A 21,708-nucleotide genomic window follows, 5' to 3' on the forward strand; every position below is an offset into this window, starting at 1 on the left:
TTATAAACCGCTTGCTGTTGTCATTCTCTATCATGACTTGATGTTAGTAATCGGTTATTATATTGGTTAATATTTATGTACCTTCTTAACTACAGCTCACACTTTTGTTCAGACTAACTGCTGCCATCAGTTTTATTCAAAAGTATGTGAAATTAACAGTGATTCAAAATGTAAAAGATTGCAGAAGTGAAAATACCAAAAGCTATTGATTAAACATTTATTAGCAGCTAAAAGTGTAGAGTTGACAACAAATCAGCTTGCTCTTTAGTTTCATATAGATGAAAAGCAATTGTTCTGTTATGTCCAATTTCCAAGAAGAAATATTCTTGACAAAGCGTCCAATATCTTCTGCTTGGAAGATGTGTTTGTGTGACTTCAAACAACAGTCTTCATGTTGTTTTTCTTCTCCCTTCCACATGCTGGTACTTTCCACCAGGGACTCGTGGGTCTGAACTATCATCTCACACCTTAAGCCTTCCACTTCCCAGCCATTGCCTGTCGTGAGAGGGGGATCTAAACAAGGTGATGGAATCCAAATTCCCATTCTCCAAAGACATGGGGGGAGGGGTGTGTCCAGTTAATGGGGAACCCCCGCCTCTTCTTCCTCTTCTTCTAGAAAGAGCGATTATCATAACCGCATATTGCATCACTGACACTGACAAGTCGATGCTGGCATCTTCATTAGTATTTGGTGATGTTCTTGTAATGTAACAGCATTTCCAGCAGTTTGTATCTCCAATGAAGACGGTCGCCGAAATTACGTAGCTTGTACGCACATTCAACAACATGAGCGCTGTATTCTGGGAAAACAGAGAATGACGCAACATAAGTGACTATAATATATACATACATTCAGAAGATTAATAAGTAAACCATTCAAGAAAGACGGAGAAATATCAGAAGATACATACCTGGGCGTGCCATTGTCACTGCTTGCTTATCCGTCAAGTAGTAGTAGTGAAGTAGTGTGCTTTGAGGGCGACGAGTCGGTTTTCTATCCGCTGAGTTTGACAAGAAGGAACAGGTATAAACTATTGTTGGCCGGTGGAGATTATATAGACGAGAGACGTCACGTCAGACGCACGGGGAGGGTACCCCCGTGCGCTCGGGCCAAGTTCCTCCTACTTTACTTGACTTTTTATGTGAGCTGCAGTCACATGCTTTCTTGGTAGTTGGTATACGAGGTCAAAGCTCCTTGTGCAAGTTGTTTCACTTTAATGATACAACACGTTCAACTTCAGACATGCCGGTGTGATAGATTACGTAGTGTTAGTGTAGACATACTCCACTGTCTGTCACACAAACACATTGGTACATGCTGACTCGCATGCTTATTTGTCTTATACTGCAAACCCATGAAACAATTGATTCATGGGTCAATAATCAATATATTGTGAATATATTTAGTACGGTTTCATCCCAAGAAGGAAGACGTCATCTTTTAGACACACACACACACACACACACACACACACACACACACACACACACACACACACACACACACACACACACACACACACACACACACACACACACACACACACACACACACACACACACATCTTTTTTTATCTTCTCATTTATTACATGACATTGTTTTAAAGTCTAAAGTTTAAAGTTGTGATTGGTACGTTTGGTACGTTTTTTTTAAAAGAAATATCAGATCATTTATGGCTCAAGTTATTTTGATTTGATGTATCGAATTTTTGTTATTTGTTATGACATTTTCCGTGTCCTACTTTGGAGCAATAACATATTGACACGGCCCCATCACAAATAAGATGCACTGACACCCAGTAAAAGCTAATTATTGATGAGTATAGATAATTGTGGTTTTATGACTGCATGTTGTTCTTCCATACAATACAGAGCTTATCTGGCTCTGTGTTGCCATTGTATAGTTATAAAACGCCCAAACATAACAACATATTAGTTTTCTAAGCAACATGAATCCCAACATGGATATGTACAGAGATGTAACATTCACTTGTTATATTCACTTGATTTGTTATATTCATGTATGTTTACAACAGCTAAATATGTTTTTAGAAGGACTATCTTGTTACATGAAAGCATGATGTATTAAGTGTATTATTATGTATTGTATTAAATGGCATAAGACATGTTTGCCACAACTCAATGAAGCTATTTACCAACAATTAGGTGAAACATTTATTTTAAACCACAGTCAACCAGAACTTTACATTCTAGAATTGTATTATGACATCAAATAAAAACAAATTCCAAAATAAACTAGTTCAATAAATACTGTTTTTTTTCTTTATCTTTTTGACACAATTTGAACAGAAAATGTCCTATTCCTATTCATATCTGGGTTATAAAATCATCGTATCTCTGTCTAAGTTAATCAATTATCTCTCATATGATGTTGAGAATGTTTTCAATTCAACTTGTTATTACTCTGCTTCTGTAACATTCTGTTCTCTAAAAGCAATTATCTTATTGTCTTGATCTAACAGTCCTCTGTACGAAATCAAAGGTAATAAATCCTCCGTGTGTTTGTTATTGTGTTGTGTGGCGTGAATAGGATAGACAGGACAGATAAAAATAAAGGAAACAATAAAATAACAATAAACTGATAAACTAATAAAAACCAGCAGAGGGCAGCAAATCACCCACAACTCACAATGACCAGATTACACCGATGGCCAAAGTCTCATCATAGGATGTAAAACGGAGGGTGTGCCAACTGACAGGCTCAGTTGCCACAGGCGAGGAACATGGCATATACGCACTTTAAGGACAACTTTTGGGTATGTTTAATGTATTTATGTTTTGGCAGTAGGCCTAGTTGTCGCATCCTATATGAAATCACTGTGGCTATGCTGCTTTCTTATAGGCACAGGCTATAACTTTATACAAGTAATTTGCCAACAAGAATGTTGCTGAGAAGTTACCGATTTTTTTGTATTTCATTTTTTTTATTATAGTAGGTACTAGTCCAGATTGCAAGCTTATACAATTTAGCATATTCATTGAAACGATTTATGGCAACAACAAAATAAACAACAAAAATAGCACCAGTCAACGACGGTTGGTTTAAGTATTGGAGACTTGGACAATTTGGGGTTAACACCCTCAGCAGAGTAAAATTACAGGGATTTTGTCTTCAAAATAGCAATTTACCTTATTTTGTCGCTCTACCTGTGTTAGAGTTGCCTTGAGCGAGTAGGTAAAGTCTCCGACTATTCCCAAGGTAGTATGCGCTTCATATTATGACGATAGCATTTGATTATGACTTTAATTAGGTAACCTTTATGATTATATATGACCATCCTTTGCAACTGTTACAATGAACAATAATACCCAAACCCTAGACTAACAATATGTATCCACAATATGTATCCACTGTGATTAGCTAAAAAATTACATATAGGTTAAGAGATGGTGAATGTCAATCAAATTCCTAGAACTCGGACCCCACGGGCACAGTAGGTTATGACGTCATCATACAGCATCTTAATGACGGAAGGCGCACATGCAAGGAGGTGGAGGAGTTCTTGAAGGCGAGGTGGGTGACTCTATAATTGTCTATAATATGACCACCAGCACTGTCATTGGACCACATATTAGGTTTATTTAGAATTGTACACAGCATTCAACACACACATAGGCCTTTTATTAAATGCATGTTGTACAAGCATGTCATTTTTTTTTTTAATGTAATCCTAATTTCTAACTATCTGTCTCCTTTGCAAGCACGCACAGGCACACACACACAAAAGCTCCATTCATTACAGCAGATTATCTATCATGTCAAGTAAAGGTTTGCATGTCTCCTTCTTACCAACTGACGATGGTTCTTTGCATATCTGTTTGCTAGCGGAAAAGTTCCAGAGTTAATCTTCTCATCAAGCTGTCATTCATTGAGCTGAAAAGCCTTTTTGTTAAATCTCCATTAATATCAACAGTGATGTTGAGAGAGGGAACATGACAGAACTAGAGATGGGTTTGCAGGTTTCTTAAAAGGGGTAGTTGATTTAAAACCCTGCATAATGTGGTAATGTGCCCAATACAATAGGTACAATTGTTCATAACCATTTGCATTCCCGTGCAGTCAGTTTGTCCACTTCATTTCAGCAGCGCCACCAGGGTATTTATATAATGCAAAGCCGGGGTTATTTTAGTCTTGAGTTCAGGCAATATGTGTTCCTCAACAATAAGGTCTAATCTTTATAGACGATATAGCATATAGGACCTTAGGTTATTCAATGTTTGTAGTGCCATCCCCAGACACAGGTCTGCTTCCGACTATGTTGCACCTGCTTTATGGCTGTGGTTGTCTTTCAGGGCATCCATTGAAGATAAGTATGCTAAAGATCTTCTAGGTCTGTCCAGGAAGGTGTTCGGGCACAACGAAATGAAGTAAGGTTTTAAAGCACAGCACAACACAGACACAGAAATGTAATATTCTTAATGAAATAAAGTATAAACTATATAAAGTGTCTTCTGTATCTTGCTGTCTAAATACACGTTTACCAATACATGTCAAATGATTTATTGATCAAGTGGTTCATCATCAGTGGTTATATTTTATGGTTATATGTGTGAATATAAGTTGAAGTGACTCAGAATAACTACTGTTCACGTGATTAACCACATGGGAGTAGAAAGGGGAAGGACGATGTAGAGATGGCCATTGTTAGTGGCCACATTAAGACCATTTTATTGTGCGTTACCAGTACCACACTCTTATTAAACTGTAAATTAAAAACAGAGAACGAGAAAATATGCTAAAACGACTGTTATCAAATCATTAGCACTTAGGATTTGCGGGTATCTAACTTCTATCTTGTCACACTTGTGTTTGTGTGTGAATTTATATTGCATGCAACTTTTCATTTGCTTTACTGTATTTTTTCTAGCACATTGAAGAGATCCCTGGACATGTTCAAATTACGTAAGATCCTTCAGATAAAGTGCATTTGTTTGAATGAGAAGCCATCTTTCCTTGTGGTGACAACGATAACCCTGTCCTACAATGCAGAGATTGAACACGTTGGACAAACTCATCTGCAGTTGGCGCAGATTATGAGAGATGAGGCCAAAAAACTAGAAGACTTCAGAGAAAGACAAAAAGACACGAAGAAGAAGGTGAGCCAGCTTTGTGAACCAGAAGGAACATTCAGCCTTGTGGTGACCATGAGTTAGCTATTATAGCCCAAAGCACACAGAGTGGGAATTTTGGTTCATATTTGTATCGTGACCCAAACAGGCTGTTATATGATCATTTTAACACTCATATAAGACTCAAAGCTATTTTGGAAAAAATTGACAAAATTCAACATCATTATAAAGAGTCTGTCCAACAAAAAAATTGAATCAGGTCACGTGACAAAGCACAATGCTTTTAATTGCAGGTCGAATTCCAGATGGATTCTCTCCACAAACAGAAAGTCTTGCAATTCAGGAGAACCTTGGAGGTAGGAGTTGTTATTATGTTTCAACTATGTTACCTATACTTATTATTAAATGTTGCATCTATTCTCGTATACCAGCGTCACAGTATCAACATGGCCATCAATAATCTATTCAAAGCAGGGAAATTGGAAACTATTTGCATCATTCTCAATTCGTATCAAATTACCTGTTAGTGAAATCACAACTGCACAAATACACTATGTCGAAGTCTGTGACTAATGATGCCATAGAATACATCCAAGTTCTTTCAGTATTGTTGATAAAAAGTCATTCAAACGTTCTGTATTCCACTTGTGTCCTTCCTCTTTAAAGAGGGAAGTCCTGTCTAGTTGTTTAGATTTATTTAACAGTAGGGCCTACGTGCCACCAGTGTAACACAAATAGGAACTTCATATAGGACGTTTTTTAAAACAAACACCAGGCCATTTCTTCACAAAGGGCAAGTCAAGGGCTTTCCCCCACAACCGCATCATACAGCAGTGTGCATTACTCGAGTTTCTGCAGCAGGTTTCTGTTTGCACTGTTTTCACAGTCGGGGTTACATAAGTGGAATGACGTAATGAGGCAATACAACATGTTGATAAACTCAAACTCTGCTTATGTCCCCAGTCAAAAAAGGCCTATGAGCAAAAGTGTCGAGACAAAGAAGAGGCCGACCAGAATGTCAACCGAAACGCCAACAACACAAGGAACATCGAGAAGGTATACCGGTAAACCGGTAAACTTGGTGTTCCATTAGAGCCGAATGGAAGGTGCTAACTTGGTGTTATCTTTATTTAAATGATCTTTTCTTGCGTACTTGCAGCTGCACTCAAAGGCCCTGCAAGCAAAACAAAACGCAGAAGACGCAGGTGGGTTGTCAGCCACACGCAATTTCTTCATCTTATGGAGTACTAATGTCTGTTTGCCATCGAGTTTACCCACAACTGCTGGTTTCTTTTTTGTGACAAATAGAGAACAGGTTATCTACCCCTTTTTGTATGTGATAGTCAAGTCATGTGTATAATTATAGCCCTTTAAGACAGTTACAGTCTGAAGTTTGTAACTTTGTTGCCTGACTACTCAACTGTGTTCTATTTTACATTTTACTGGGTGTGTTTCTTTGTTTTTTTTCGGCAGACAGGGTATATTTGCAGAACGTGACGTCGCTGGCAAAGATAAGAAATGAGTGGCTGAATGAACACACCAACGCCTGTGAGGTGAGCTAAAGTCTAACTCCTACCTGATCCAATCTACAACCATGACAAGGAAGGCCATCATTTACAGTAGGCTAGCTAAAGGAGTGTTCTCTGCAGGTGTTTGAGACCCAGGCCAAGGAGAGGATCAACACTCTACGCAACACTGTCTGGACCCACGTCAACCAGCTGTCTCAGCAGTGTGTGACCAGCGACGAGGTATTCAACCAACACCACCTCCAGGCTCATCACCCTTCCACCCCTGCCTTACCCTTACTACTGTGTGTGTGTGTGTGTGTGTGTGTGTGTGTGTGCGTGCGCAGCTGTACGAGGAGGTGAGGAAGTCCTTGGAGCAGTGTGACATAAAAGAGGACATTGAATATTTTATACATCTCAGACGGACCGGAGATAAACCACCAGGTAGAGAGCGACACACCGCTGGCAAGGTGACATCATACGATTAACGTCATTATTCATTGCATCAATAAACGCATTCACGTTTTGCATGGTTCATGTCTTTTACTTTATCCAGCACCCGTTTTGTATGAGAACTTCTACAGCAGTGACAGAAATCCAAATGCTGCTCTTCCAATCAACAGGTGAGAAAAAAAACACACAGATATTTGAATCCATTCACTCATCCGTTCTGAAGCACTTACTTTTGATATACTCTGTTTGTTTTCGGAGATCCAGGCGGAGCACTTCACCTGATCCGGGAACAGGTATGTATTTTATACATTTAGATACTTATACTGATCTCTGGCAAACTAGAACATATCTAATTTTGTATAAACAGGTTCCTATTTAACTATCAGGTGTGATGTTGATGTAAGAAAGATCCACTTAAACCACAGATGGACTCTCTCACTTGTGATTATGCTGTGGGGAAGATTCTGAATTGGCTTATAATGGCTCATCAACATCACACCTGGTGGTAAATCTTAAATTTTCAACATTTGATTTCAATGTATTAACTTAAAATGGCAGATAATGACCAGTTTATATGGCATAACATTTGAATATTAGTTTTAAATTGAATATTCATTTTAAATTGGTTAATCATTACTAATTTGTTTGGATTGCAGAAGATGTGATCTACTCAACGTTGCAGGAACCGGGATACAGTTTTATCCAGTTCTAAGAAATTGCTTTTGTTAAGGTTGTGCTGTGTGGTGATCTAGAAGCCGCTATATAAAAAGCACAGAGATAGCTAAAATGCAGTGATATAATAGGTCTAGACTGAGCATATAGATACAAGTTGGTTGAAAGTTATTTAAATGTAATTTAAAACATGTTACTGAGAAACACATTGATTTATGTACATTGAGGAAAATCTTAAAAGGTCATCGATTGACATGCATGTGATCTAAATACATGTTTTTCTAACTGCATGTCTGTCTGCAATAAATCATATCAATAGAGGTCTTTTATAGTATATTTTGTATGCATACTAGACAAGCATACTTTCATATTTTGTATTGACTATATGTCCAATTATCTGTCCATTGTACAATATTAACCTTACACAATGAGCAAACTAGTCACATCCTGTTTTTATTTCCTTACGTACACATTTTGATAAACATTTATCAGCAGTAGCATGAGGTTGAGGCAAGAACTACTTTTCGTTTGTGACCCATGCACACGCACGCCAACACACACACACCGACCCACACTTTAGTTCAAGTCGTTTAAACAACCTATGTTTATGTTGTTTGTTTTGTTATTTCAACCTTTAGTTAGGTACATACTGACAGGAGAAGCCAGGGTTTGGTTCTTGAGTGAATTAAAAAGAGGAATATAGACTGAAACCCAGTAACTCGGCATGCCATTCTCACCAGGAGGAAAGGGAGAACTTCTTCATGTCATTCATTGTTTCTATTTTTAAAAAGTACTGTAAAACAATGGACTTCTTAAACCCCAAAAAATACTTCAAATGTTTTTTTAATTAATTGAGAATGGTTTTACAAACTTTTTCCTCAGTTACTAATGCTTTGAACCATGTGGCGACTCCCAGATCACTGGAAAAATAAGTCTTTAGAGAAAGGACAGTTCTGAAACCACACATTACAATAAAAATACATGGAAGTAGAAATTAAAATCAAACACAAAAAGGCCTTTTTTTTTTTTAAAACTAAAAACATATATTTACTCCTTTACATACTGTAAGAAATAAATCTCGCCATACGTTTGTTTATTTTTCCTCTGGAATTTATCAGGGACATTCCATATACAGTCTTGCTTAAGAAGCCTCACCTGCATCATACAAATCTATCCAAATTCATTTTTGGATAGATTACTTTTAATAATGTGATCCAAACACGAGGCAGAGGCAAGTTGTAGTGTTCATGAAGTATACATCACCGTTCATGGATTAATATTGCATGTTCTCCATCCTAATAACCTTCATGGATTAATTTTACATGTGCACCATCATAATAACTCCTGGATTTATATCACATGTTCTCCATCCTAATAAAGTTCATGGATTAACATTGTTCTCCGTCTTTATCAACTCTAAAATCAACTGGATCGTCTTCTCGTCTAAAAGAGAAAAAAAGAGGACAGGAACAAGTAATGAAATATATATCGTACCTCACAGAAAGACATAGTATGTTATGTTTGTTGTATATTTTGTAAAATTGTGTGTACCAGGGTTAGCCATACAAGTAAAAATAACAACTAGGATCAGATAATTAAAGTGAAGTTACATAAATTAAACTCCAACTGTAAGTGAAACCGTTGAGAAATGACTCCAAACAGGGCGAGGCGACAAAATCAAACCCTCGCTTTTAACGTCATTGTTGGATCTTGCATGACTTTCGCTGGGACCTGGGTGGGTCTCGGTGTCTCTATGATGTAAAACGTGTGTGCAACGCGCAGAGGACCTGGGAGATATAGGGCACGTGAAGAGGCTTACCTTCCAGGTTCATCTTGGGGTTGGCTAGCTTCTTTTCCAACAGCGAGTCCATCAGCTTCCTCAGGTGTTTGAAGATGACCCCGATCCTCACCGGAGCCTGGACACATGACGTTAGAGGAAATAGATACAAAACAAACCAGGGTTGGTATTAAACCTATGGTAAGATCAAGGTCTGGGGTGTGCAATGTGAAGGCAGAGCTTGCCGACAAACAATCTTGGTTGTTGCCTCACGATCCTTATCAGCTCGTACAGACTACGAAAACGGTCTATGGGAAGGTATCACTTCTGTTTTCATTTGGTTCAAGGGGTTTCACATCATTGTGTGTGCACACACACACACACACACAAACCACAGCCGTTAACGGTTGACCCGTTTGACAACGGATCAAAGCAGCACAGCAATGACCTCTGACCTGGAAGAGAATCCACCCGTCCACGGTGATGAGGCGTTCTCGGTGCTGGACGTCTATGTCCCCTCCGAACAGCAGCAGGGGGAAGGGCGAGATCAGGGTGGTGTCCCGCAGGTAGATCTTGGTGTACTTCACCTGGAGTCAGACACCCACACAGCACGTCAGTCCCACAGACTTTAACCACACAAACCGCATGAAGTAATGCGATAGTATAGTGTTAAGAAAAATAAAGAAGAGGAACAATATCTTGCAAATGCAAAACACACACACACACACTCGGCATGCCATTCTCACCAGGAGGAAACTTCTTCATGTCATTCATTGTGTTACTATTCTAAAAAAGTACTGTAAAACAATGGACTTCCTAAACCCCTCTTTAGTTCAAGTCATTTAAACAACCCATGTTTACGTCATTTCAACCTTTAGTCAGGTACATACTGACAGGAGAAGCCAGGGTTTGGTTCTTGAGTGAATTAAAAAGAGGAATATAGACTGAAACCCAGTAACTCGGCATGCCATTCTCACCAGGATGGTGAGAATGGATTCTTCATGTCATTCATTGTGTTTCCACACACACACACACACACACACACACACACACACACACACACACACACACACACACACACACACACACACACACACACACACACACACACACACACACACACACACACACACACACACACTAACTACAACAAAACTACGACCACATCCACACCACCACATTTCAGTTGTAAAAGTCCACGCGGATGGCGCCCCCACCTTCTCCTGGTAGAGCAGCCAGCCGTGGGTCTGCAGGTTGCGGTTGACAGAGGACGGGTGCACCTGGGCCTTGCCCTGGGGGGTCTCGGCCGTGCAGGCCACCCGCTCCAGCACGTCTACCGAGAGGGTGCAGAGGACGCGGGACACGTTGTCGTAGAGACCGGCCGTGAGCACCGCCTTCATCACCGAGATGGTGTGCTTGGACAGGGCCGCCGGGGGGCCTCTGGAGGAGGAGGAGGAGGAGCGCGGGGACCAGAACCCCGCCTGCTCCATCATCCTCATCAGCTCCTGTTTCACGTCCTGGGGAGAGGCGTTTTGGGGGAGGGATGTTAAATGGCATGAGAGAGAGAGGACCCTACAAGCATGGTGGTCGACCTGCTTTATCTTTTTTGTAAGACTCGGGACATTCATAGGGAAGGCTTGCGTGGCTACAGGAAGTGATGGCTAGGGCTGTTCGTGATGGAAAGAATATTTATTTTTTGGTTTATTTATGGGTTTTTTTCTCTATTTTTTTCTTTCCTGTGAGGAAATTAAATGAAGCCGTTTATGCTGATTTATGTACTTCTCTTTTTAACCAGTGTCGGCATTTGTAATTCAAAGCTGGCATGGAGTGAAAAATAGACACAAAAGGGAGTGTGAGAGTGTGTGTGTGTGTGTGTTACCTCTATAGTGATGAGGGCGGTTCGGTTCAGAAAGTTGTTCCGACAGAAGGACATTTCGTTCCGTGTTCCATCCATCCGTGAGTTCTTCCAACTACCAAATCCAATAATAAAAATATGTTACTTAATAATGCAGCTTTAAATGTGCATTCCTATATTTAAGACTATCCTCTAGATCAGGGGTTCCCAAATGTCCCAGCCTTAGGACCCTCATGTGTCACTAGTACTACAAAACAATACAAATTTAGAAAGTCAGCCATTGAAACACTCATGGGCTTCATTCCCATTACGGTTTGGCATTCTTCCTGCGACCCACGCAGAATGCCCTTACCGCCCACCCGTTGAGAATCACTGCTAGAGAAACTGTAGCCTTTACTGTTCATGTTGAGTCAGGTAAAGTGTAAACCGCATGAAAGGTGCAAAAATTAAATCCAACCGATGAATAGAACTGAAACGCTCACAGTCGGTACCCTGGTTAGTGTTGTATATGGTCAGGTGATCAGAGTCTCTCACTACAACGGTCCCTACCCCTGGTAAGCGTTGTATATGGTCAGGTGATCAGAGTTTCCGAACGCGAGGGCGGCTTTGGCCACGTTGGCTTCGTCCTTCCTGTGCATCGGCGTAGAGAAGGGAGACTTCTCCGTGATGGCTGCCACGATGGTGGCCTGCAACACACACACACACACACACACACACACACACACACACACACACACACACACACACACACACACACACACACACACACACACACACACACACACACACACACACACACACACACACACACACACAAAATGGTTAGAATGGTATTAAACAATATGGTTCAATTCAATATTAGCTGAATCCGGATGTATCCCCAGGCCCTGTTCGCAACAGAAACCTTTGCGATGGGGATCACAAAGCAAAAATAAAAAATACAAAACAGCAAAAAGAAAACGGGGCTGCATCCCCGGGTTACGTACGATGGGGTCCAGGCAGCCTAGGATGGCGCCGTAGATCAGCATCTTGCCGATCTTGACGTTGACGGGCAGGCCGGCCAGGTGGTGGCCCAGCGGCGTGAGGGTGTGGTCGGTGGCGTGGCAGGCCCCCATCTTCCTCAGCAGGCTGACGGCGTTGCTGACCGACTGCGGCTGCGGGGCGTCCAGCGAGCGCTTCAGGAAGTCCTCCGGCGAACCGTAGTCGCACTTCTGCGGGGGGGGGGGGGGGGTGGGGGGTGGGGGGGATTGTGGGTGAAATGTTTGCGATAGATGTTCTTTTACATTAAGTGGTGGACTGGAAATACATTTACATTAGGTGGTGTGTGTGTGTGTGTGTGTGTGTGTGTGTGTGTGTGTGTGTGTGTGTGTGTGTGTGTGTGTGTGTGTGTGTGTGTGTGTGTGTGTGTGTGTGTGTGTGTGTGTGTGTGTGTGCGTGCGTACCATAATATGGAGGCAGAGCTCTTCCAGAGGAACCCGTAGTATCTCTGGGACCGCGTAATCCATGAAGGCATCAAACCTGCGAGAACGGGAACATTGAGAACGCAAACGTTTATCTCCTCCTTCTGCCTAACGCTGGTTGTCGTTTTCTCAGCCCTTCCCCGGTGGCGCGTCATACCTGAACTTCGGGTAGAGTCTGAAGCAGAAGCCGTTCCGGACTCGCCCCGCCCGGCCCTGCCGCTGGAGCGCGCTGGCCTTGGAAACAAACGTCTCCACCAGGGAGCTCATTTGACTGCTTTCATGGTACCTGAACACAGAGATGAGAGAGATTCTGACGTGTTTGCGGATCACTGACTACTATTAAACAGTGAACACACAATTTGACATGGGCTGAATAATGATGTGGCGTTGGATAAGGTCAGCTCAACCTTCATGATTCAATCCGTTTCATTTATTCATTTAAAAAATGACAATTTATTAATATTACTGTATTCATTTTAGGAATGAATCTTAACCAATATCTTTTCTCACTTGTTTTCTTTGGTCTTCCCACTGTCGATGACAAACACCACATCGGGGATGGTCACACCCGTCTCTGCGATGTTAGTGGACAACACAATCTGAAATCAGGAGGCAGAGCAGGTTATGATTAACCGCTACGGTAATCCAAATAAACATGAAGGGGAGTGTAGTGTACAGTTTGGTGCTCCTTCCTCTTCTGCTATTTCTAAGTTCAAAAGATAGACGGGACAGGGGTTTATAACTAAGAAATGTTTCTGCTCTTGATTTCTATATTTTGCATCATCAGAATGTATAACCGCTCTTAAAAAAAAAGAAAGACATATTTAACTGTACAATTCCAGTCTTTTAAAGTGATGAATACAAACGGTAATACCTTCCTGATGCCTGCAGGGGGCACTGTGAAGGCAGACGCTTGGTCTTTAGAGGAGAGGGTGGAGTGAAGTGCCACCAGTACATACCTAAAACAAGGGATGTGGTGTAAAAAAAAAAATTCTTCTTCATTACTTTATTAAGTTCCTCAATGTTGGCGGAAGGTTCTTAGGGCATATTTAAGAGAGATAGTCACATGAATGAAAAGGCGTATTTACCGGTCCTTGAGCCTAAACCTCTTGTCGTTGGACAGTAGGTCGTACAGCTGCTGGATGTGAGCCAGGCCCGGCAGGAACACCAGGATGGCTCCGTCTATGCAGGAGAACTGAGGAGACTTGTCTGTGGAGGACATGTGATAACAACGTATGGAAAATGAGCACGTTATGAAAATACACAATCATCCAAACAGGAACGAGACCCGAACGATGACACCTGGTCAATCGATAACGAACCCTCACTTATCAATAAGACCTAAGGGCCTGACTTGGAGGAGGCTCAACAGCCTGCAATAAGATCATTAAAGGTGACCTATTATACCACCAGGTGTGCATGTGATTAGCCGTTTTGAAAATCTGCCTCTTTTGACATCACAAGTGGGCGTGTCCACCTAGATGTGTGCAGGATAGATCAGTCTACCAGCCTTCCCAGTGGACTGTAGCAAACGTTGCTCATCTATCCGTTATACATCTAGGTGCACACGGTGACTTGTGATGTCAGAAGAGGCAGATTTTCAAAAAGGCTTGTAACGGCTAATCACACTGACACCTGGTGGTATGATATGTCACCTTTAAACACCGTGATCAACCAACATGGTGCCTACCCAGGTAGTCTATGATGTCCAGCAGGAGCTCCACGTTGATCTTGTTGGGGTTCATGTACTGCAGGACGTGGCGTGTGCGGCTGCTGAAGTGGTCCAGGTCGGGGCCCAGGTCCCAGCCGGCGTTGGCGTCCTTCGTCACAAACTCCTGGGGTGGGGACAGCGGATCACCGCAATCGGGTCAGTAAGGGGACGTATGGGAGATGGATATTATCATCTTCAAATGAGAAACAGATTCAGATACAATTGCTCTGCTGAAGGTAGAGAAAATGGAAAATATATAGAACATTTTATAAATGTCAGTGAAAAATATCGAAACACAAATGTACACATGCATATCACAAAAAAAGAAAGAAAATATGCATAAAACATAAATAAAATATACAAACACATTCTTCCTAATCATTCAGAATCCTAAGAAACATGAAAGCACTAGAAGGATTTGTAGTCATGAGATTTTATTAACCAAGCTAAGAACTGATCTGGTATAAGGTAAATCAGCCTAGTCAGACTTGTTCAACTTAGGGTTAGGCTTCACCTGGTGCTGCATCATCTTGCCTCCTTTCTGGGTGACGGAGATGTTGACCTCCTCTTCGTCCTCCAGGATCCTCTGGCTGTACTCTGAGTCTTTCTCCAGCACGTAGCCCGTCTGCTCCACGATGTCCTCCAGGTGGAACACCTGGGAGAAGAACATGCTTAGTGACGCCCCATCGGCCACAACAAGACGGCCCAAGCACAGAGACGCAACCCCTATACCCTCCACCCTAACCCTTCTTACCAAGAGGTCCTGCAGTGGGTGAGGAGGATTATGTAGAGGCTAGGGTGCTGGACTCTCATGATGAAGGTGTTTCATCCTCGAGGTCTTTCTAAATGTCCCAAGCCAGTCATATGTACTCTGACGTTTTTTGTTTTGTTGAAATATAAAAATGTAAGTAAAAAGTTCAATGGAGGACTTGAGCCACATATTAATGCCGCAGCAGTAAATCATCAGTGTCTGCTGCGTTTTGAGCCATCGTTATCGTGTCATGTTGATATCTGACTCTTAAGGGGGTTAACGTTAACATGGGCTTGTGAATCCCCCACCGACAGCAGCTGTGACTAAGGTCTACAAGAAAAAAAAAAGAAAAATAAGAAAAAGGGAGAAAGAAAGCGAGAGAGAGCGAGAGAGCGAGAGAGCATGGAAGGGACCCTGACCTCCACGGGGAAGGTCCTCCCGGGGACGGAGACCACGGGGCAGTTGTTGAAGTATCTGGAGAACTTGGTGCAGTCCACCGTGGCGCTCATCAGGATGATGCGCAGGTCGGAGCGCCGCAGCACCATGTCCCTGAGGATGGTGAGCAGGAAGTCCGACTGCACACTGCGCTCATGCACCTGGGGGGAGGGGGGGGGGGACACACAGCACAGGACTGAGAGAACGTCTACTCATAGTCTCATTGGATGGATCCTATATACTGTAGTTGGTAGTGATGGGGAATAATGGAACAAAGAGCACTTCTGAGCTACATTTTTGAAGTCCTTAATAATAAGACTTTTTGATTCTTAGTTTCTCCTCTGTACGTCCACCCTGCTTAAATGTTTTTCAGTTCAGGTGGGCCAACATCAGCCATGAAAATAAACGTGTCTAGTGCTACCAAAGCCAACCGGTAGTGCTCCTGTTATACTTTTCTTTGGTAATCCCAAGGCGCTGCCAGGTAAGGCCGGTCTTAATTCACGTAACCCTTTCAAAAAAGGTGTCCCCTATAACTATTCCTCACAAGGTACCACAGTGTCAAAAGCTGGCAAATGAGCCCCAGCATTGAATGCGAGTCCGCTTTCATGTAGGGACCCGAGCTCCCTACCTCGTCCACGATGATGTGTGTGAGTGAGTCGAGGTGGCGCTCCTGCTGGAGCTTCCTGAGCAGGACCCCCGTGGTGCAGTACAGCAGGCGGGTGGCCTCCCCTGACCGGTTCTCCATCCGGATCTGGTAGCCACAAATAGACATCTGGAAAGACACAAACACAGACAAACATTGGGGTTTTATAGTATGTATAAAAACGGTACATGGACCACGCTGGAAATAAGTATTTTACTTTTGCATGTCATCCTTTGGATTACTGTTTTAGTGTCTTGATCCAGAAATAAATCAAATCAAGATGTAATAATTGTATTTATTTTAGGTTATTAACAATGAGCAGTGCTACCTGGTGCTTATATAAGAATGTATACCCAAAGGGGAAAGCTTTGTTACTCAAACACCCACCTTGGATCCGGGCGCGTCCTCACAGCCCAGCTCCTGGTTCACCCGGGTGGCTAGGCTCATGGCCGAGATCCTGCGGGGCTGGGTCACCACCACGTTGCAGGGCCGCGCCCCATCCGCCCCCAGCAGCAGCTCCTCCAGGAGGAACTGGGGCACCTGGGTGCTCTTGCCGCTGCCCGTCTCCCCGGCCACCACCACCACGCGGTGCCGCTGCAGGGCCTCCATCACCCGGTGGCGGTGCAGGAAGACCGGCAGCTGCTCCCGCTCCGCCTGCGAAGGGGGAGGTGGAGGTTTAAAAGTGAGTGAGGGGGGGTGTGTGGTTAGCCATTCTAACATTCACTATGCCATTTACAGACACTTTTATCCAAAGTGACTGAGAGTGAAGGCTCAGTTATGGTTCCACGTTGACACAACGCAATGACCACGCAGACGCTTCGACGCGGTCGTGATCCTGTTTTGGTTCTGCGTCGGGTTTTAGTGAGCGGAAAAATCACAGCCTTTGCTGCTGCGTCGCTTCTTAGGTTACAATTTTTCGGTCTGGGAGTCGAACCAGCTCCTACCTTGAGTTTGCGAGCCAGCGGGGACTTCCTCATCCTGATCATCAGCTCCCTGGACGCCTCGCACGCCCCGCCCTTCTCCTTCCTCCCCCGGCCGGCCTCTGCCTTGTCGCTCGTCTCCCCGCCGTCCTCCATCTCCAGGCCCGCCAGGTTCTCCCAGGACTCCTCCGGCTCGTCCTCCCCGCCGGCGGGCTGCGTCGCCTGGGACCCGAACCTGGGACGGGGCTCGTGGGAGCTGAAGCCGGGGCTGTGCTGCTGCTGCTGCTTGAGCCGGGTGAGCAGGCGCGCGATGAACTGGTCCCGCGGCTTGTTGGCGGCGGTACGGCTCTCCTCCTGCTTCTGCTGGTCCCGGTCCCGCCACTCCAGCCACACGTCCCGATAGGTGGAGGGCAGCAGCTGGTGCACCGACTGGGAGGAGAAGAGAAGGGGGGTGGGGGGGGGGGTGAGGAGGGGAGAGGAAGAGCGGGAGGAGAAGGGATGAGTCAGACAGAGGATTAAAAGAAGAGTAGAGAAGGAGAAGAGAGAAACGAAGGAGGGATGAGTCAAACAACAGAGGAGTAAAAGAAGCGTAGAGAGACGAGGAGCGAAACGAAGGAGGGATGAGTCAAACAGAGGATTAAAAGAAGGGGGATGAAAAATAAATATGGAGGAGAATAAGAAGGAAGAAGGAACGAGCCAACGCATGTGTGTATGTTTAGTGTAAAGGCTGAGGGGAACCTCTGTACAGTGAATGTAAGGTGGCTTGACGGCCCCGGCCGTTACCTGTCCTTTGACCATGGTGTACAGAGCCAGGACGGCCCCGAGGTGTTGGGCCTGCATGCCGTCCTCGGTCAGGATGGTGGGACAGACCTCCAGCACGTCGTCTAGCCTCTGGACACGCACCCTAAAGAGAGACGAGGTGACGGAATCATCAGAGGGGGGGCGATGGTCATTTCGTTCTGTTCATTTTCATTTTGTCACACAAACATGACGGCCATATGCTAGATTGTGGCAAGACATAGCATGGTCTAAATATACTGCATGTATTGTAGCTACAGGAAGTATTTTGCAGTTTTCAAATGCATATACATTATAATGATTTAATAGACAGTGATAGTCATTGCTTTCATTTGTTGCCTTGGAATCAAAATATATGCTATACACAACATACTCTGACTGCAGAGAGATTTAACTGAGTTATCTACCGCCACGTGAACATAATAACCTTTGGGCTGGGGTACCATGGAGACAAACATCTGTAGACACAAACACAGGTAAACACACACACACACACACTTACTTGCACTTCCAGTACTTCCCGACTTGGACCTTGTGGAAGGCCGGCGCGGGGCTCTTGGGCAGGTTCTTGCGGACCCAGTCGATCAGGAACTGTTTGGGAGACTTGCCCGTCCAACTGCGGGATGTGTAGTCAAAGTCACGAATGTCCTTTGGCTCGTTCTTCTTGGACTCTGCAAAGAAACGTGTAGTTGTGAGGTGGCAAAGGTTTTGAAAAGATGATTGAACATCTCAGACCTTGTTTGACCAATTGTTGTTAGTGTACCTTTAACTGCCGGGGGCGGTACTGGAACTTGATCAAACAGGTTGAGCCCCTCCTCCACGGCAACAGGAAGTGTTTTGTTCTCCTTGGGCGGCGCGTCCACTACCTTTATAGCGGGGTTGAACATTGGATGTGACTCCAGAGGTTTCATTTCTAGGAAAGAAAAAAAAAAATTATATATATATAGTCCAATGGGCCAAACATTCTTGGTAAAGATGTCGCTCGTCATCATGTGATTGGTGGAAATGTCCAGACCTTGCTGTATGATGCGTATCCTGTCCTGGGCCATCCTTTGGGATGCTTTGTCTTTTTTTAACTTGGCGGTGGCTGCCATGTCCTTGGCGTCGTACAGCTGGGCAGTTAACACCAGGTACCTGTCGTTCTGGTGAAACAGAGTCACACAACACAGATGTTGAAACACAAACATGCATCTCAGTACGTTGTACCAAATGGAGGTTTTAAGCCCTTCCACTTACTGGGTCAAACTTGCCCTCCTGCTCCATGCGGCTGGCAAGATTGTTCCCTCCCCCCTTTTCTTTCTCCTCCTCCTCCTCCTCCTCCTCTTCGCTGCTCTGCTCGGCGTACCTCAGGATCCAGTCCTTCACGGCAGCCTCATCCTTCACCGGGACCTTCGGAGTAGAAAACAAGCTTGTGTGAGCCTCAGCATGACGACAATGGTTGTGAATCTCTCCACCAGTGTCCACAGACACACTCACCTTAGCGGCCTCCTTGGGAGAGTCATCACGTGATGCTTTGGGGCTGGGTGGGGCGGGCTTCTGGGGGACTACAGGCTGGTACTTGGGCCTGCTCTTCTGGTTCTCCTCCTGCATCTGCTGCCGGAAACCATCCGGAAGCTCCTCTGGTGAATTGAATGAAGCACGACTTAGCATTAGGCCCAGATCATACACTGAATGCGTTTTTACAGCTGGGGCATCTACGGGGCTTCTATAACCACATTTTAAAATATCATGCAAACGGAGAGAGATAAGTCATCTCACCATCTTTGAGATTCAGACAAAGCCAGTCGAGAGCAGAGTGGAGATCGCCTCCATACAACACACTGCTTTTCATGGCCTCTTCAATGTGCTCCGTCTTGAATTTGAACTTCTGCAGAGCGGTGTAAAGGTCCTGCGATCAGAAGAAAACAAAGACAAACCTGTTAGACAAAAAAAAGAGTGACTATACCAACCTGTAGTAGTTCTATAGTCACTGAATTCGATTTTTTATGTACCAGCAATTTCTTATTGGTGAGTCTCCCTGATATTGGCCCCTTGTCTCCATTCTCCTGTCTGAAGTCATTGATCAGCTTGATGATCTTCTTCTCCAGGTCCACTTGAATGACCACCTACAGTGGGGTGAGGTTAGGTCAAATCCCATTGAACAGTCGGTCAATTGGTTGATTAGAATGTCTTGGGTTTATTAATGTGACGTCTTAGACAACATCAGTTATAAACAGGTTAAGCATTACATAAATGCTAGTGAGAGTAAAGCAACGTGACTATAAAGAGCGTGAGGTAACGTAAATACTTTACTTTGAGAATCGACTTGTCAGCGACGCCACCGGTGTCCACCTGGGCCGTGTTGGCAAGGCTGTAGGTCCTAGGAGCTAACGAGAGACACAATACCTAGTGTTAAAGATTATACAATACAATTTATTGGAGTTACATGTTGGCTTGAGCCCCACATGAAAACTTCAAAACCTGCACTGTGTGTCACTTACTTTTGCAACTTTACCCTATGAATCGTGCATGAACTCATATAGTAATTTAAATCTATCTATGTATTTGTATCTATCTATTGTATCTATATCTATTTTTTCACCAACACTCACATTCAGTCACACAAGTGTCATTTACTATAGTGTGCCTAGGCCCTAGGCCTAGGGTAAGTAACGATGCAGGAATGATCTCCCACTGTACAATGAACAGAGCCCCAGCAGAGAGCTGTACCAGAGCAGGTGAAAGAAAAAGAGCCCCAATAGTTACCAGAGCAAAATGTGAGCGAGACAGTGCCCCAGCAGAGAGGAGACAGAGCCTCAGCAGAGAAATACAAGAGCGGGGAGACAAACAGAGACCCAGCAGAGAGGAGACAGAGCCTCAGCAGAGAGGGCCAGAGCGGGGAGAGAAAGAGACCCAGCAGTCACCACAGCAGGGGTTTTATAGTTGAAGTTCACAATGCTGTTTAACTTGTATCGTGTTATTTTTTATCTGAAATAGGGTATCTGAAGATGTTCAATACGTTATTTGATTTATATGTCTTTGTCTTGTCATTTTAACAGCAAGTGTTCCACACTTTCAAGTGCTAGCTTCCAGGATGTGTTATGTTTGGTAACATTTAAAAAATACAAGCGTATCAGACAGGTATTCTGAAAAACCTGAATGCCATTCAAACCACATTAAAACCATCACCAATCCGGACCAATCCGTTTAACGTTACCAACTCAAAGCTGTCAGTTTTGACGTAGCAACATGCGATAATACAAGGATACCTCATGCTACTTTTACATGACGTGTTCATCAAAGAAGTGGAGAGTTGTTTGTCAACAGTCACCTTTGGGTTTGTTGTCCTTTACTGGTTTCACTGGCTTGTTCGGTGGTGGTTTCTTGCCAGCAGAGGGGTCTTCTGCCACGATGTTGGCCGCTGCAGGAGCCCCTCTAGCCGCGGCTACAGGCACCGCTGCCGCACACGCTTTTTTCTTCTTTCCACCCATTAGGTCGTATATATACTGCTGATGGTCAACTCGAAAACTATCTCTGTGCTGCCATTCAGGTGTTAAGTCATTCAAACGTGACAATCTATTATCTGTCCATCCCAAGCATCCAGTTGTGTTAGATATTCGTTAGAGGAGCACAATTTGGACGCACACGGCTCGGGGCT

The 21,708-nt window shown here is 43.8% G+C and overlaps 2 protein-coding genes across 2 annotated transcripts; one reads left to right on the forward strand and one right to left on the reverse strand.

Moving 5' to 3' along the window:
• Positions 1–2,744: 2,744 nt before the first annotated feature.
• pstpip2 (proline-serine-threonine phosphatase interacting protein 2) lies at positions 2,745–7,761 on the forward strand (the record flags this gene model as incomplete). Its single annotated transcript, XM_084486543.1, has 14 exons — positions 2,745–2,777; positions 3,435–3,535; positions 4,315–4,389; positions 4,890–4,924; positions 5,012–5,118; positions 5,385–5,447; positions 6,055–6,147; positions 6,251–6,296; positions 6,565–6,644; positions 6,741–6,839; positions 6,944–7,040; positions 7,153–7,219; positions 7,314–7,342; positions 7,706–7,761. 14 exons carry the CDS (start codon positions 2,745–2,747, stop codon positions 7,759–7,761), a joined length of 981 nt encoding a protein of 326 aa, XP_084342669.1.
• Positions 7,762–8,797: 1,036 nt separating this feature from the next.
• On the reverse strand, positions 8,798–21,700 carry dhx29 (DEAH (Asp-Glu-Ala-His) box polypeptide 29). The gene is made up of 28 exons (XM_084486762.1): positions 21,382–21,700; positions 20,364–20,437; positions 20,063–20,176; positions 19,830–19,959; positions 19,548–19,690; positions 19,308–19,460; positions 19,087–19,213; positions 18,835–18,984; positions 18,574–18,742; positions 18,057–18,177; positions 17,298–17,702; positions 16,741–17,007; positions 16,339–16,482; positions 15,695–15,871; positions 15,039–15,179; positions 14,504–14,648; positions 13,902–14,022; positions 13,688–13,772; positions 13,324–13,412; positions 12,971–13,099; positions 12,796–12,871; positions 12,340–12,564; positions 11,903–12,039; positions 11,378–11,468; positions 10,716–11,015; positions 9,954–10,085; positions 9,541–9,637; positions 8,798–9,164 (listed from the first exon to the last, which is right to left on the reverse strand). The coding sequence occupies exons 1-28, from the start codon at positions 21,539–21,541 to the stop codon at positions 9,103–9,105; spliced, it is 4,164 nt and encodes a 1,387-aa protein (XP_084342888.1). The 5' UTR covers positions 21,542–21,700; the 3' UTR covers positions 8,798–9,102.
• Positions 21,701–21,708: the final 8 nt, after the last annotated feature.

Source organism: Micromesistius poutassou (assembly GCF_964030765.1).
Source record: "Micromesistius poutassou genome assembly, chromosome: 22".
NCBI classification, from domain to species: Eukaryota; Metazoa; Chordata; class Actinopteri; order Gadiformes; family Gadidae; genus Micromesistius; species Micromesistius poutassou.